The sequence below is a fragment of the Manis pentadactyla genome, chromosome 6, assembly GCF_030020395.1.
Source record: "Manis pentadactyla isolate mManPen7 chromosome 6, mManPen7.hap1, whole genome shotgun sequence".
Lineage (NCBI taxonomy): Eukaryota > Metazoa > Chordata > Mammalia > Pholidota > Manidae > Manis > Manis pentadactyla.
The window spans coordinates 23,490,853-23,508,970 of NC_080024.1; the positions used below are offsets into that span (position 1 = coordinate 23,490,853).

The 18,118-nt window shown below is 33.8% G+C and overlaps 1 protein-coding gene across 5 annotated transcripts in view; it reads left to right on the plus strand.

The window, feature by feature from the left end:
- The window catches only part of ERBB4 (erb-b2 receptor tyrosine kinase 4), a 1,101,636-nt gene that overhangs the window by 836,925 nt on the left and 246,593 nt on the right, over nucleotides 1–18,118 (plus strand). For 2 of the 5 annotated variants that reach the window (XM_036926862.2, XM_036926865.2), the window contains exon 16: nucleotides 4,621–4,665. In XM_036926862.2, coding sequence (XP_036782757.2) covers nucleotides 4,621–4,665 — 45 coding nt within the window. Of the gene's footprint in view, nucleotides 1–4,620; nucleotides 4,666–4,786; nucleotides 4,862–18,118 lie in introns of all 5 variants that reach the window. The other 3 variants (XM_036926861.2, XM_036926863.2, XM_057503587.1) reach the window with 2 other exon arrangements.

Here is an 18,118-nt window from a genome sequence, read left to right on the forward strand (position 1 = left end):
GGGATGATGGGACAAGTGGCTATTTTTACTCCTAAACACGTGTAATAACTGACCCATCGGTAAGTGTGAGCTGACCGAGCCAGCTCCATTTTGGAAAACAGCTTTTTCTTTTTATGCCAATATTATGTCAGCTAGATAATTCAAGGACCAAGTTAATGGAAATAGTCTTTCAAATCACATTTTTTTAGAAGGAAACTTCTCACTTTGAATACTGTTTAATAGATTTTCTGAAAATAAAATTATCTGTGTAATACCTTAAAAGCACTTTCACTACTCTAAAAGTACATTAAATATATTGGCTCTAATATGTTCTTTAGATACTTTTAAAATAGGTTATCCATTTAGCACCTATCAGGAGATTCTTACTAATATTACTAAAGGGAAAGAAAAATGATATTGTCTCTCTTTGCCTTGACTAGAGGACTTCTATTTTAGCAGCCTTTTCTCATTTCATTTATTCTTGCACTTTATTATGTTGAACACCTACTGTGAGTCAGATATAGTGATAAATGATGAAGACACAGTTCCTGACCACTAGGAAGTCACAGTCTAGTGAAGTTGCATTCTTACCCTTTATATCATTCCATTAAAGACTCTTTTCCATATTTTGAACTGAGAGCATGAATTTAAAATTTAGGAATGATTTGCATGTTTGAAATTATTTGGGTAGAAATTTTGAGACAGGACTTGAAAACTAAATTTGGTGTGTAAGTAATAGTCATAAAGGCAGAATTATAGTAACATCACTTGTGTCCATAATAAAATCAATTTAATTTTTTTAGACATGATCTAGGATATTTATTTTTCATAAGGCATCTTTTAAAAAATTGATTACATGTTTTTGTTAGTATTAGAATTGTGGTTTCATATTATTAAATTTCCTGTAAGATTTAAGGTTTCTATCAATCCTTTTTATATTTAAAAAATATATATATATATATAGTGAAAGAATTTCCATGATGGTGAGAAGAAACAGGCTGCTTATGAAATTACTGTCTATACAATTTTAATTGACACTTTAAAATATTTCTTAATTTTTCATTTCAAAATTTGGGGAAGATTTTGTCAAACTATTTCAACTATGTTAATTATATGGGTACATCAAAGTGCTTACAAATCAATAAGTGCAGCACATGTTAACATAGCTCAATATTCAGAATCCCAGGTATTTTTGTAATATGTTCTATTGGCATACAATAGTTTCTGTTTCTAATCTTTCTGTACATTTTCTACTTTGGAAGGCTAATTTGGTAGAGAGTTGTATTATTCCATGTATTTATTCAGTTTCTTATTTGGGATTTTGACTATTCAAACGTTCAATGTCTCATTATTCTGTGATCTTGCCAAATCAGTATAAGTTGCATGTGCCAGTTAGATGAGATAAAGAGAAAGTATGACGAGTTGAAATAGAATATACGTCTTTAAATACACAGTGACTTGTATTTAGAAGAGATGGCACCACTTCTGTCATATCCTCATTCTTCGGTGTTTTCCATTTTTGTCTTTTATCCTCAGTTAAAACTCAAATATCCTAGATGGTGCCCTCAACATATCTTCTTAACCCCCCATCCTGCCCCCTCAGGATTCCCCTCCTCTTCCCCTTGCCTCTATATTCTAATCTCCAATTTGCTTCTCGACTCACGGCAACCTAGTTCTAGTGACCTCAACAATGGCAACTAAAATACTCCGGGGTTCTTATTTTATGCCAACTGTCTTTGCATTTGGCACAATGATTACCCCATTTCCTGAAGTTCTCTTCTGATATGGCTCTCGTCATGCTATAATTAATTTTTACTCCATTATGTGTACCTAATGCTTCTGACATGTGAGCTCATTTTATGTCATTTGCTGGTTATTGGAGTTCCACAGGTTTCAGTCTGTCTTTGCTTTTCTCATTTTATAGATCTTTTCTCAGCCACTGTATCTATTTACATGACTTCAACTTTCTCCTGTGTGTTCTTTCAAAGCTGATCACTAGCTTGTGCCTTCTTTCCCCACCTAGCCACACACTCATCTTCCCAGCTCCTGAGAGCATTTTTCCCTAGATGTAGGAAACCACACTAAGCTCTAGATACGTAAAACTGACATTATCAACCCCTCCTCCCCCAACACACACACACAAGGAGGGGAGTTCGTCCTGTTGCATTTCCTCACAGGTGGTATCTAACTCCTCTGATCGGCTTCCATCATCAAATCAGCCATCAGTTTCTCTTTTTTCTGCTCATACCTTTCAAGGTATTTCTTAAATCTATACCTTTGCCTCTGTTCTAGCTGTCACTCCTTTAGTTTAATCCTTCGTCGCCACTTAACAGAGAGTAAAACAGTCTTTGTACAAAGGGATCTCCCCGGCTCCTGGCTGACTAGCCTGCACCGGGCAAAGTGATCTCTGTAAAACCCAAATCTGGCAATTTCACTATTTCTTCAAAACCCTGCTGTGGTTTTTTCATTAAGTTTGTTCCTAAGCAAATAGTCTTCAAATTCTGGCTCCTATCTAATGATCTAGTTGCTTCATCTCCCTCTCTCTGTTCCTCTCTACTATTCAGAATTATCTATAGTTGTCCAAGCACACTCCACATATTCTCTGATCAATGGTTTTGCTCCTCTGGTTTCTTACCCTTAGAAATCGCTGCCATCCAACCCTGCTTCTTAGCACCCAAACTACAGCTTCCTAATTTCTCCATCAGGGTTATCTTTCCCCTCTATAGCTGAGTGCCCCTCCTCCCTGCTGCCCTAAGGTACTCTTTCACATCGCTTACTGTATTTATCCCATTATACAGTACACATCTACGTGTGCATCTGTCTTCTTCATTAAATTGTGATCTCATTAAAAATGGGAAGATGTACTTCATCTTTCTTTTTCTCCCTCAAGCTGCTAGAGTAATTGGAACACATAATAGGCAAGCAGCAAAATTTTTTTTGTCTTTTTTTAATATATGAATGGACATCTTTCATTATTTATGCTTTCCCCTTAAGTTGAATTTCACTTGCAAATATTTTTTCTTTCAAAGGTTATTATTAAGGCACAGATTACAAACTAAACACAGTTTTCAGATTCTCACTTGGAAATAGGAAGTAGACTATATTAATTTTACAAAATGGCAATGCCATATAAAATAAGCACTTTGAAGAAGATAAAATAGAAACCTAGGAAAAAATAATTTCTTCAGAATAGAATAAAAAGAAAATCATGTAAGAAAACTTGGAAAAGTTTTTAATAATTTTTTCCATTTTTAGAAATGGTTTTGATTAGGGATTATGATACCCATTCAAAGCTCTAAGCTTGATTTTTTTTTCATTTGTTGCTTGTTTTCTAAAACTTTTTTCACAGTATTTTCCATATTTCTATGTATTAAATTTTTTCTTGGCTGCTCAAGACTAATCCTTAACACAAAAACAATCTTCTACTTTGTAGGAATGTTGTAACAGATAGTGGTGAAGCACGGAGATAGTGACCTAATTATTATACATAGTTACATTATTTTACAAGTGTTGAGAGTTATCTAAAGATATAATGGGCAGTTTGACCGTATACATGAGCACCTTTTTACTTCATTATATAGTGATTTTAAACTTCAGCTTCATTATCATTCTCAGAAATTAGAGTTTGGAAAAAATTAAGTTTATTACCAGCAGAATTGAACAGTTCTATAAATTATAGCTCTAGAAGGATTCTTGATAGTGCAATGGAGTTCTTTATTTTGATTAGAGAAAAAGGAAAGAAATTCAAGTACCTTGGAAGCTGGATGAAATATTTCTATACTTTAAAATGAAATTCTAGGGACTATACATCAGAATTCTGTGTACTTAGATAATTTCATTTAAGTGTTCATCTCAGTGGATTCTTTAGGTACTGGGTCTCAATTTATTCATTTGCTTGGAGAGTATTTATTTATTTGTTGTTGTTTGACTTAAGTATTATGGCAGCTTAAAAACCTGTTTTTGTTTGCCTGTTATGGCCCTTCTCTGTTAAGAGTGTCAAGATAAACTGCAGTATGTTGAAACCAGTTAATTTGCTTTTTAAATGAGTTCATGTTTAAAGATAAGAATATCTTAAAGGCAGTCACAACCAAAGAATATAAAAATATGATTATGTAAAGTATCCATGAGAATTGCCTTAAAACATGTTAACTCGTTTTCTGCCAAAATTAATCTTTAATGAATATTAAACATCAAGTTGTTATATTATATTGAATAGCTCATTTCCCTTTTTATTGATTTTGTTTTTTAGTTTAACTTCAGGCCTTTCAGAAGAAGCTGTATACATGAAACCAATTATAGCTTTTGAAATATTGATCTATTCATTAAGACATATAATCATGAATGATACAAATAAATTGGAAATATTAGAAATGAGCTATATGTTTTTGGAAGTTACCCACAGAAAAAGAATAAAATTTTCCTTCACTGTGTATATGTTTCTTTGAGTTCCACTTGGGTGGATTCAATTTCTATATATTCATCAAGCGATAATCTTCTCACTGGCTTTAAATTCATGGTGTTCCAAAATTATCTAATAACTATAATTAAGAATTTGACCCAATTCGTGTTTATCTTACTGATTCTTTTTTTAAGTGACTAATTTTTCTTTCCTTGTATTTTTAAAATTTGGATCTTCTGCAGGTGCATAGGCTCAAGTATTGAAGACTGCATCGGCCTGATGGATAGGTATTTGGTGTGCTTGCTTCCCATGTTCTTCCTCCAAGGCTCCATGTGTGAGCACTGGTGCATGTGGGTGCATGTCACTGTGAATGGAGAATGATGTCTTCTGTTCTGTAATTGCCTGCAGGTGTAGCGGTCCCACTAGTCATGACTGCATTTACTACCCTTGGACGGGCCATTCCACTTTACCACAACATGCTAGGTAACATCTACCATGTTTCCATTTTGTCACTCAAATCCTTTCCCAATTATCGTGGATAAAAACTACTAACCATTTGGGTAAAATCTATAATATGTTGAATTAGGGAGTTAAGAAAGGTACTTTACAGTTTACTTTTCAAGCTACATTTCTTACCTCTTCTTCCTTCCTTAAGTATGATTTTTGAATCCAAATTAGTAATGTTATTAATGTTTAAATTTTTCACACTTTAAGCCAGAATTTTGAGTTATTGATCTATAATTCTTATAGAATGTTTTTTCTTAATCCTGCAGATGATTGCAAAAAGAAATACTGTAAGTGAGGAATTTTGCAAACAATCTATTTTTGTAAGATGTTTGTTATTTAATTTGATTCAGTTTCTGACTTTATAGTATTTTGAGCTGGTTGGTATATTCTCTAGACCTCAGAATTATCATAGACTAAAGGCAGCATAGAAAATATTTTGTGCAGGCAAAAGTACAAGTTGGAATTATAAAACAAAATGTATCGCTCATGTTCATACTAAAACCTATTCGTGAATGTTTGTAATGGCTTTTTTCAAAATCACCAAGAACTAGAAACCAGTCAAATATTCTTCAACTGTGATATATCCATACATTGCAACACTGTTCAGCAATGGAAAGGAACAAATTGCTGACATACCTGAAACATGGGTGGATCCCATATGTGTTAGGCTAAATGAAAGAACCTATACTTAAAAGGACACAGACTGTGTGGTTCCATTTATATGGATTTGGGGAAAATGCAAAATTATAGAGACAGAAAATTGATCTGTGTTGCCAAGGGCTGGGGGTGAGGGATGAGGTTGACTACCAAAGGGCATGAGGGATTTGGGGGGATAATGGGACTGTTCTGTATCTTGATAGTGGTGATGGTTGTAAGAATGTATGTGCTTGTCAAAAATCGTAGTTCAGTGCATTTAGAAAGATGAATTTTACTGTATAAAATGTATACCTCAATAAATATGACTTTTAAACCATCTCGCATTTAGAAAAATAGTAATTTACAGTGTTATGTAGAAATATCATTAGCTGTTTTTTAATGAAACAAATTAATTGTATCTTCTGTAAGAGAAAGTTATGCTAAATTAAAATTAGCCAAATCATAGTTTTGGGTGAAGTATTGCCTTTTAATATAAACTTTTGATTGAAATAGTATGTATATAGTGTCAAAGTACACAAAACATAAATGTAAGGCTCAGTGAATTTCTACAAATAGAAAACTCACGTAACCCTCAGCCAGATCAAGGAGCAGAATGGTACCAGACCCCAAATCCCTTCTGCCCCATTCTGAAGGGTAACCACTGTCTGAAGACTGACACCATAGGTCACTCTATTTTTGTACTTTATATAAATTGAATCATACAGTATGTATTCTTTGCATCTGGTTTCTTTTGCTAAATATTATATTTATGAGATTCATGCATGCTGTTAAATGTAGTCATTTTTTTTCATTTATATATTAGTTTGCCTGTAGAAGTTTTCAAAACAGTCTTAGTGATATGTCTTATTAATAAGTTATTTTTTAATGAAATAAAGAGAGAAATTAAATTGGATAAAAAAGGATGTGGGTGTGGTAGAGTTAAGTGATTTATATAATAGTGGCACTTTGGCACTAGGGCACAGTCAAGACTAGTTAGTACACTTAGCGCAAGGTCAAAATTATGAAAAATGTCAATGAAATATATAGAGAGAGAACATACACTTGAGGCCAAAGTACAGATTTAAGAACTTTGGCCCATTTTAGATTGTTCCCATTTTCATGAAATAATTTTTCCTCCTTGAGACTTTGAGTCACTGTACCATCACTTTGAAGAGTGTTTTCATATTTGTTTCAGTGATTTTCTTATAATGATTCCAGCCAACTAATGAGAGGCAATATAGTATGGTGGTGATATGTGCTGTCTAGGGAACCAGGTTTTCTGAGTTCAAAGCCAGGCTCTACTAATTTTTAGGTGTGTACTCTTGGGTGAGTTCCTTAAATTAGCTGGGCCTCATTTTCTTCATAGATAAAATAGGAATATTAATATAGGTCATACATTGGTTGTGAAGATTGAATGAGTCCATAGAACAGTGCCTGGCTCAAATAAATCACTCAGTAAGTAATATTAATGATTCTTCTATGTATCAAGGATTTTAAACTCTGGGGATAGGGGGGCATACTCCCAGGGGAAGGAGGGAATTTTCTTGAAGTCATTCATGGACCTTTAATGTGTCCCTCTACCCCTTCTGATGGACTCCTTAAAAGAAGGGAAGGTATTTCTTTCTTCACCTTGAGAGTCACTGTCAGAACAAGGACCTCTGCTGCTGATGGCAGCAGGTCATAGGCAGAGGCATATGCAGGAATGGAGAAAGGGTTACAACTTTGTGATAGACCCCTTGTGGTTTTAAATGCTAGTAATTGTGATTATGTAGCTCAAAAGTCATAGTATATCTTGTTATTGATTTAGTATTTCCAACATTTAAACAAAAGCAGTTAGGGACTTTGCTATCTTATTATTAGCTTAGGTTCCCAGACCATTCCCTATTGTCTAAGACTAATAAACCTAATTCACATTAGGTTTGTCATAAATAGTTGATCATGTCTAGTATCAGAGTATAGATAGTATAGTTCAGCCCATCATTCCTGTGCAAAATCACCTATAGGCCTTTGTAGAGGTGAAGAGCAGAGATTCTTGAATGCGATGGTCTGGGTTCAAGTATTAGCTCTACTATATTTCTAGATGGTTATGGGTAATGATAATTTCACTTAAGTGTAATAGTAATGGTAATTTTTAAAATGAGAATTCTTATGCCTCATGAGATTGGTGTAAGGACTAAATGAGAAAATGCACAGGAGCCATTATCTAGTATATGTGTTCACTGGTTATTATGTCTCTAGTGAAATATTGACAAAACAATCTTTCTGAAAATCTCATAAGGTTGTATCCTACTAGTATTTTATATATCATTAGTCCAATAGTTTAGTGACTACAGAATTGACATATCAAAATTTCTCAGGTTTTAAGCATTTAAATTTTGTATGTCAATTCTAAGTATACTGATTTCAAAGAATTGGTAGTCAATTGTTCCTTTTAGAAAACTCTGGATACCTTTAATTAACATCTCTTTTGAACCTAAATATAAAGCAACATGACTCTGTTCTTCAGTTGTATTGACTTACCAGAGGCTGTTTATGAGACATTTTGGAACTTACGTGGAAGGCTTAGCTTGGACACTTTGGAAAAGTGTTTATGACCATGGATGATTTCAACATGGATTGGATGAGAAGTGAAAGTAACAAGTATCTCTTTTTACAGGTTCTTAATATTGCTGTAAATGCTTACCTCTCTGAAATGGGGTGGGTATACATATAACTGAAAACAGGAGACTAGTTTAGTAATAATTCAGGTCATTTTTTTCTTAAATTGCATGACAGATTTCTAAGCTTCTCTCTTAACTGATTAAGATAAATCTTAGATAATAGAAGGGCAAAAAAACATGATGGGAAATAATTGTACTCAAGTTTCATAAACTGTATTTTAACTGGGAAATTATCCAAGTACCTGGTTTTCCTTTAGTCACAGAAAATTACATTGAACATGTCGATGTGGCCATTTTGAAATATTTAGAGTTCATACTCCCTACTGCCCTTTTACACTGTATTCTGTTTCCTAAACCAGCAGGAAAAGAAAGATTGAAGATTTAAATGAAAACAGGTGAAATGTTTCCAATCTTGATCGACTTTCATTTTCTAAGCAGCACTATTCTTTCCCAAGCCTGCAATTTGTGAATTGGTTTTCCACACTCAATTTACCTTACAGACAGCTGCTGGAATTTCTTCCGGGAAGATTGGACAGAATAGAATAGAATAGAATTTTTTTTTTTTTTACCTGCAGTCTCCTAAAATATGCTGTGTGTAATGACAATAATACTTGATATTTTAGAACTTCTCCATACTTTCTTTATCAAATTAAATGCCTTGAAAATAGCATTTACCTTTGATGTTCTTCCTTTTCCATCAAGAACCTTATAAAGAAATATGTGATTTTCTATTATTCCTTTTTGTATGCTGTTTATTTGAGCTTGTACATATGCTTTTCTTGTATAGATTCTGATAAAACAAAGTATTATATTCTGTTCTATTTCAGTTTCCTTGTCAAATATATATCCAAACTTTCTTACAGTGTTAGTTTCTTAATCCACTGGGGCCTAAATTTGTTAATCTCAAAAGTAAAGGCTGTATTGGCAAAGGATTTCTTTTTGTTAGCAATCCAGCATGTAAATGAATAATTTTTTTTCAATGTGTGACACCAATTATGGGAACAATTTGGTATCTGTTCAGGCACTTTTATCTGGCTGTTTGCTTCAATTCAGTTATGCTGGATGCATCACACTATGAAATAAGGTAATCGAACTCAGTTTAACTTTCTACATCTACTGTGGATAGATATATTTGAAATGTTTCCTACTCCTGTCACATTTTAATGCCTGCATCTCACTTTTACTTTACAGTATAGTGGTTATTACCTAAGAGGTCGCATAACAGTTTATCCTCTAGCAGTGTGACCCAGGTGAGGTATACGAGAGAAGTGATGTGATATTCTTGGCACCTTTTCACAAATGGCACAAACTTTTCTCTTTGTTTTGCCCTCAAGGAACTGAGTTCATAACTTATGTTCAAATCAAATGGTCAAAATCACCCATAGGTGGTTACCTTATATGAGTGGCAGTTGTGTTATGATCCCTCAGTCCAATAAATAAAAGTATGCAGGCTTTTATTTTAAGTCTATCCTCAGCCCTCCACATTCTGTATACTAAATTTACTTTTCAGTCAAAGAAAGTTCTAAGAAGGTGAAGGAGAGTGTGAGTTTCTTCTTTTTCAGCTGATTTGTGCCTCACACTCTTCAGTACTCATAAACAAACACAATTATCCAAGAAGTGTAAGCCATGAGCAAAACTCCTAGCTCAGTTGTTAATTATGGTTCATACAGTCCAAGTGGTTACTTTACACCAAAGGGTTTAGTGGCATAGATTTGTATGAGTGACTTTTATAATGATACCAAAATGTCCACTTATTGTTATCAGCACTTTTAGAGCTTGTAGAAACATTAATATTATATCCAAACCAGTGAACAGTAAAAATGTGACCTGGGGAAGTTTTACTTGTGGTTAAACGTCAAAAGAGATTTTAAAGAGCATTGACTTTAGCACTACTTGAAAAATCTAAAGATAGCATTATTGAATTGGGAAGATGTAGATTATTAAATTAAGGGTCAGAGCAAAAATTTGTTGGGTCGGGTGTACCATTGTGAATACTTTTCACTCTTTCCATGAGAGTCTTTCTATAGTGTAAAAATTGAAGTGTCTTGTAACTTTTAATTTTTGATTTGGAAAGATGTTTGGACTGCTTATAGTATATGATCTCAAAATATCCTAAGTTTCATTGAAATGCATTACTATGATCCAGTATCTTTTATAAAAAAGGAAAGCAAAAAAAAATGAAAGGTATTCCTGAAATCTAGGCCCGTTTCTTTAGACAGGTCTTTACAGTTTTATAAGTGCTTTGCATGTGCTATTCCAAGATTTGACACCTGGAATTATTTTCTTATAAAGTACAATTTAGATGTGTAAGTATGTCATCAGTATTACTCAGGATTTTCAACTAGGATTTTAGTAGACTAGAAATATTAAATTCCATTTCAAAACATTACATTTCTAACAAATATCTTACCAACTAAGAGCCATCTAAATAACAATCAACTGAAAATATAAACCCTTTCTTTGCAAACAATTCTTTAAATGGTGCAGATAGAGAAGCTTTGACAATGTGCAAAGGAAGCCAGAAAGTAGCAGACATAGCAAAATTAACAAGATAATTCCCAATAAAGAGAAATTACCTCATACTTTCAAAGAATTATGAATTAAATATATTAAACAACAAGTCGTATGTATGTATGTAAAATAATAGCATCTGATCTGGTTCTCTACTAACATCTGACACAAAACTTACCAGTAAACTATGGAGAGCCCTAAGGTAATGGCTTCTCATAATCAGTGCCCAAATGTTATTGATTGAATGACTTGAAATTAATACACTATAAAATGATGAGGCTACCCCATGCAGCATATATCTTTGATCTTATACCTACTCCTGTTGTTCAGTCCTTTAAATAATGCTTAGTTTGTGTGTGAAATGATTTCAGTGTTTTATAGGGAAAAAAGCCAAAATTATTATATAACAGTAAGTGTTTTAGGGTAAACTTCTCCAGCATGAAGAAATTAGTGAATTAGCATCTAAATCTATCACAGTTTGCTCCCAAAACCTATTTTGAAATTCAAAATATTGTAGATCTGGATTATATATTTGATAACTAAAACACTAAGGATTAAAAAAAGTTATGATTCACTAAAGTGAAGAAATTGTTCAGTTGTTATATAAGTTTTTTATTACTGCATAATAAATTGCCATAAACTGAGTGGCTTGGGAAAAAAAAAAGGACAGTTCCATAGGTAAAAGTACAGATGTGGCAAGGATGGGTTCTCTCTCTGGGATCTCAGCAGGCTGATATCAAGGTGCTATCTGGGCTGCATTCTCATCTGGACTTTGGAGTCCTCTTCCAAGTTCATTCAGGTTGTTGGCAGAATACAGATCCTTGTAGTTGTAGGACTGTGGCTCCCATTTCATTGCTGCTTCTTTGCCATGTGCATTCCTTGTCATGTATCCAGCTCCGTCTTCAAAGACAGCAACGGGTCTCTGACCTCTAGACCCATATTTAAAGGCGCATGAGATTAGGTCAGGCCCACCTGACTGTCTCTGTATTAAGGTCAAGTGATTTGGGACCTTTATTACATCTGCAAAATCCTTTGACAGCACCACCTAGATTCATGTTTGACTGAATAACTGAGAGGTGTGTTTATACACCAGAGGCTAGAATACTGAGGGCCATCTTTGAATTCTGCCCACCACACCTACTGTGGTAACTTAAGCATATAACATTTTCAGTGATTTCTTTCTTGTTTTTTCTTGTCAACAAGGAAGAAACTTAAATAGTTTCTGTGTCTCATGCAACTTTTCATGTAAGGACACCATTAAATCTGAGGGAAATTTGTCTTACTTATTTTCAAATAGTTTATTCTGTGTTTGCCTCAAAAAGAGCCAGAAGCAAGCAATAAGGTGCTGTCTTAGAATTAAAACCAGGCTTCCTTTATACATTTATATACTATAAGGTAAGGTCTTAATATACATGCTGGCTCCAGGAGTTCAATACTCCATTTGTGAACAGTAACTCACAGATATAATTAGTATCATACTTCCCCGATGTTAACACCAAATTTCTGGCCTTTCCATTTATTTATCAGACTAGTTAATGAGTCTTCCAAAAGACTGGTCTAGATCTGCTCTGTCTGCTATGGTAACTACCACCCATATGTGATCACTGAGCATTTTATGCAGTTAAAACAAAGAAGATGTGCTGTAATTATAAGAAGTACACTGGATTTTAAAGATATGGATTGAGAAAAGGAATGTAAAATATTTAATTTAAATGTATCATATTGACTACATGTTAAAATGTTAACTTTGGATACATTGGGTTAAATAAAATTTTATTTTGATTAATTTTATCTTTTAAAAATAAGCCTCCTAGAATATTTTAAACAGCATGTTTGCTTGCATTCCGTATCTGTCAGACAGCACTGCTCTAGGGTTGCCATCATAAAACTTTGAATACTCTCACCAACAAAAACCTTCCATCACACCCTCATCTATGCAATTATATATGAATAGAATTTATGATATTTAAAAGGATGAAGTAAAAATTTAGTGTAAACAGAATAACTTTTTTCTTGTCTCCCCTCTTTGATGGTCACATTTGCAATGTGATATTTAGGTGGAGAGGTAGTAGGCCTTTTTCCTATGAATCGTATTTTGGTAACAGTTTTACACACAATAAGAATGGTGAAGGGAATGCTTTATGTATTCACAGAAGGGTGTTCATTTTATTATCTTTGATAGGTTACAGATGGGGTGTCAGACAGATCCAAGGAAAAACAACTGTTTGCCTGAAGCCATTGCATATACCTGTATATTTATTTATGCATATAGATCTTTAAACTTCTATAAGAGAAACCTAAAATATGATAATTTGGGTCTGCATTTAGAATTCCTGGTATTGTCTAATTTTAAGTGAACATTATCCAAAAATTTGGAATTATATTGCTCAAACTCTCTTAAAATTGCATTTTGTAGACAATATTTCTATTAAAATATTGTTTCAATTTTTATGTTTCAAATGAACAACACTAAACCAGAAAGATTTCTTAAGTATAGGTTTCTATTTTTGTGTCAGATTTGAATATATAATACATATATATTCAGAAAAGAATAAAAATTATTTGCCATATAACTTCATATAACTCAGGCATGCATTGTATTGGATCCTAAGTATCTTTTCTTTTTTCATATTTCCTATTTAACTGTAAGAATCTAATTAACTGGAACCTCCTACTGTGATGTGGTTACATAAAGTGATGTGTAGATATTAACTCAGATTGCTCTCTTCATGCTTTTTTCTTATTACCTCAGCACATTCCTAATAACTAATCATTCTTTCATAAACATGCAATTATTTTTCTATACTATGTATGAGGCAGGAGCTAATTAACAGAGAGCACTTTGATTTACCAATGAAATTCCTCACTGTGATTTCATTTTCCACTACCACCCACCCTCAAACCCAGGGTGATTTAATTCATTGCAGTTTCACAGTACCTCAGTACTAAAGAATGAAAGATAAAAAAAAGGAAAACCCACCTCTAATAAACTCTGAATGCTTTTAGCCATTGGAGTTTTTATGGCATTCTGTCCCTCTGCCCAGACTAAAGCATCCCATATGCCTGAGTTATTTATGGAATAATTATAGTTACTTTTAGTAGAGTAAAAAAAACATTAAAGTTTACTTGTTAAAATCCTGTTTTGTAAATGAGCTATTTAATGAAAATCTACTTTCAAAGCTACTTTCTTGAACCTCTGGATTCCAAATCCTAGAGTTCAAAACCTAAATTAAATCCCAGAGTGAATAGTACCATAGTTCTATACACCAAGAAAGAAAAGACCAGTGGGAAAAACAAAGCACTAATTCTTATTTCTTTCCCAGAATAGTGTTTCTTTTAGCAGAGTCTTCTTGAATTTAGGGCCTGTTTTAGCCATTAAAAAAAATACCCTAAAAAAAATACCCTAATATATATCTGTCAGGTGTCTTAGATTATCATATTTAATTTTTATGATAGGCATATAAAATTAGTTATCACCATTATTATTTTACAAATGAGGAGACAGGTTCACAGCAATTAAGCAATTTACAAAATACAGTTTAACTAGTGAGTGGCAAAGAATTGAGCTTGAGTGTGTCTGATTTTGAAGACTGCATTTCTTTCTTTCTCCCAGGCTGGTTCTCAAGTGGGAGAACAGTTAAGGTCTATTCCTATAATGAGGAGGATTGAATATTTTATAACCTGCTTAAACAATTTCACCTATTGCTTTCCCCTTACTTTTGCTTTATCTATGAAGTCTTCTTCCAATGTATAGGAATTTAGAATGTCCTCACACAGCATATTTTATTCTAATAATATATTTGGCATTGCTGGGTTGGGATAGAGCAGCATTTCCCATGATCTAATAATATACTCCAGCATAATAGTAATGTATATATTTTTATATTTTTTATATAATTAATGTATCAGTGACTATTCTAAGAGATTTATGAATAAATATAGGCTTTGTTTTTTAAAAATCTTTTCTAAAGTGGCAAAAATATATAAATCCTGGAGCGATTTGGTAGAAATACTGTGGTTCCATTTGAGAACCACTTTCATCAGATCTGACACTCATTCTATTGATGCTGCCAGTCTCACTTGTCAATAGTGCAAATAAGGATCCAAACTTCATAGCCGCTCAGCAATAAATTAACAGACAACATAGTGCTGGGCTTTGTCTCGGTCTTTCCTTAGTTTATATTGTGGGATTTATGGGCTGGGGCAAAGTTGACTGAGAGTAGTCATGAGTTCAGATGGCAGTATGAATCTTAAATTGTCTATCATTTAGTTCTATTTGATAAGTTAAAAAGTGACTTCTGCTAACAAAAATTATTCCCACTGTTAATATACTCAAACATATTATATTTTATTTACTTTTGAAAGAATACAACAAAAAACCCACTCTTCCATATATACTACTTAGCAGTAACCATCTAGTAAATGTTTATTGTATTTACTACCTGTCAGGCCATGAGGAGAGAATGGGGAGAAGAATTCATATCATGATTCATGAAATTTACAGTATAGTTAAAGAGAAAAAAACATTATTCAATGTCAGTTTATAATTATATATATTTGCATGATTATTTACTATGAGGAAAATTGTAAATAGATTGGATGGTGTGGAAGTGGTAAGGAAAAGAAAAACATAACAGTTGAAACCTGGGTTTTTGACCTGAGTAAGAGGGTGAAAAGTCATGTCATAAACTGAGATGAAGACACAGAAGGAAGTGAAACATATTTTACGGTGGAAAAACAGAATTATGTTGGGGCCATGATAAACATGAGATATTTGATATTTCAGTGAAGATTTTGCATGGGCAGTAGTTGTACCACCACTCTGAACCTCAAGAGAGGGGTGTGATCCATCAGTCGTATTTAAATCCATAACATTGGATGAGATCCCACAGGCAGAAAGTGCAGATGGAAAAGAAAACTGAGAGGATGAGCCTTAGGCTACTCCCTCATTTAAAGGTTACGAGAGGAGAAGGATATAGTAGAGCAAAGGAGATTGAAACGGACGGGCTTGGGGTAGGGGGAAAACCGGGAAAAAAAATGAATCCTGGAAGCCAATTGAAGAAAGTGTTCCCAGGAGGAGGGGAGTGAGCCTATGACCAGTGTTGATGAGGAAGCGGTATTGACCATTTTATTTGACAAGATGAAGGTTTGGGGTGAAACCTGAAAAGATAGGAGCAGTTTCCAGTGGAGTGGTGGGAACAAAATGTGTTAAGGATTGAAATGGGTTAAGAAGATGGTTGAAGACAGAAGTGGAGACGGCTTATACAGGCAAAGCTTTCAAGGTGTTTTATGCAAAGGAAGATGAACAGGAAATCAAGGGGATGATTTTTCTTTATATTGCTTAAGTTGGGAAACATCGTAACACGATTGTAAGCTTATGGTAATGATTCAAAAGAAAGTAAAAAATTTTATTTCAGAATATAATGAACAACTACAAGCAAACTTTTCTTTAGTTATCACAAGGGATGGAATTCAGTACATAAATGGAGAAGTTAGCCATAGAAAGAAACAGGGATTGTGCATCCGTTGTTAACTAGAAGGAATTCAGAATATATTGCTAAATATGCAGATAGATAGTGGATTTGATAGTGAAAAGATGCAGGGATTCACAGCTTACTCTCTTTTTAAATGAAATATAAGTGAGGTCATCATCTTAGACTAGAATAGAGAATGCGATATTGGAAATTTTAAGACAGAGAAGACTTGGTAGTCTACCAAAGACAGGAGGACATCATCCCAGAAGTATAGTATTGCTAGGCAGGGCTAAGGGTTCACTTGAGATGTGTAGCTATAAATTAAAATGATCCCAGCTAGCATTGTTGTTTTTTATTCAATCATATAATGATTGTTTACATGTAGGCATGAGTACTTGAAAATTTGGGTTTACCCAGGACTGAACTTTTGCCAGGGGAGCATTTAAGCCAGGAAGTGTAGATGGGTGAGTTAGAGATATATGATAAAGAAATAATAATTGCACAGGGTCATAAAAATAAAATTGAGTAATGAGGAAGATAATGTACAATGAAAATGTGATAGGGTCAGTGGCCTGAGGTTTCCGTGTAGAGATGCCACTGTAGGTTAACAAAAAGGAGAGGAGATGCTAGTCTGAAAGTAGATTACTTGAAATGAAGATTCCGGAGATGGTGCAGATACTGGTAATATAAATAGTACAGTGAATGGGAATGGTGGCTGAGACTACTGGGAGTGAATAAGCAGAGAATTGGGCAGCCAAGAAATTGGATGGAGATGGAGAGTAGTAGGAAGATTCAACAAATATTTAGAATTTAGAATTGACTAATGGGCTTAGTAATTACCTGGGTATAAAGTAGTTTGGAGAAGAAACTGTTAATTATTCATGGTTTCCTGGCTTGCAAAATTGTATGGCTGTTGGTAACATTTATCGAGATGTGACACAGTGGAGGGGTATAAACTCATCATGAATTAAGTTTGGGGTGTGTTGATTTGGGAGGATTTTGAAAGATCCACATGATGTTAAATGGGAAATTTACTATAGAGATATGGAAGTCTTTCCATATACAGACATGGAGCAAAAGTGAATAGCACATGTAGAAATACAGAGCTCAGTGTTGCTATCTTTTGAGAAATTACACGTGAAGGAAATGAGAGAGATTGGGAAATGGAGAGGGAATAATATCAAGAGAGATATTTTGAAGATGGATTGCATTTGAATATGTTTTGGAAGACCTTGTACAGAGTGGAAGGTTAGAGGTACAGGAGAGAGAAGAGACCATCAATCATCGTAGCTTGAGAAAGCTAGAAGAACTAGGAGGAAAAGCAAATGTGGAAGGACTAGACTTGGAGCCCAATATGTTCCTGTCACCATATTATCAGGAGAGAATAAATAGACCATAAAGATCAGACAAATGCTGTGGGAATTTTTGTATAACACTCTATATTCTCTCTTAAGTTGTGGATGAAGTCATCTTGCCGGAAAGGAGGAAGGTGTATGTTAGTGTGTGTGCATGTGTGAGGGGAGTGATGGTCTGGGATATTAGGTTCAAATATAAACTGGGCTAATTTTTGCATTTAAGATATTCTGATATGATTTCACAAATCATCAATAATTTGCAGTGTGTTATTTTACATCTATCCAACTGAAAGTCACCTATTTTATTTTTTCTTGGAAAATATCATGTGGTTTGCTATCAGTGACTCTGGACTCATTAAATTAGAGGACTGATAAATATTTAATCAGAATCTAATAGCATCCTCTATGTGTTCTGAGAAATTAACAGATTTCAATATCCATAGTGATAATTGCAAAATGATGATATATAACAATTACTCCAAATTACACCATTACTACAAACATCAGTAATGGTTTTGTGCAATTGTGCAGGTACAGAACATGAGTATATCAGGAAATCACAGTGAAATATTTTTTCCTATTTCATTTTTTTTTGAA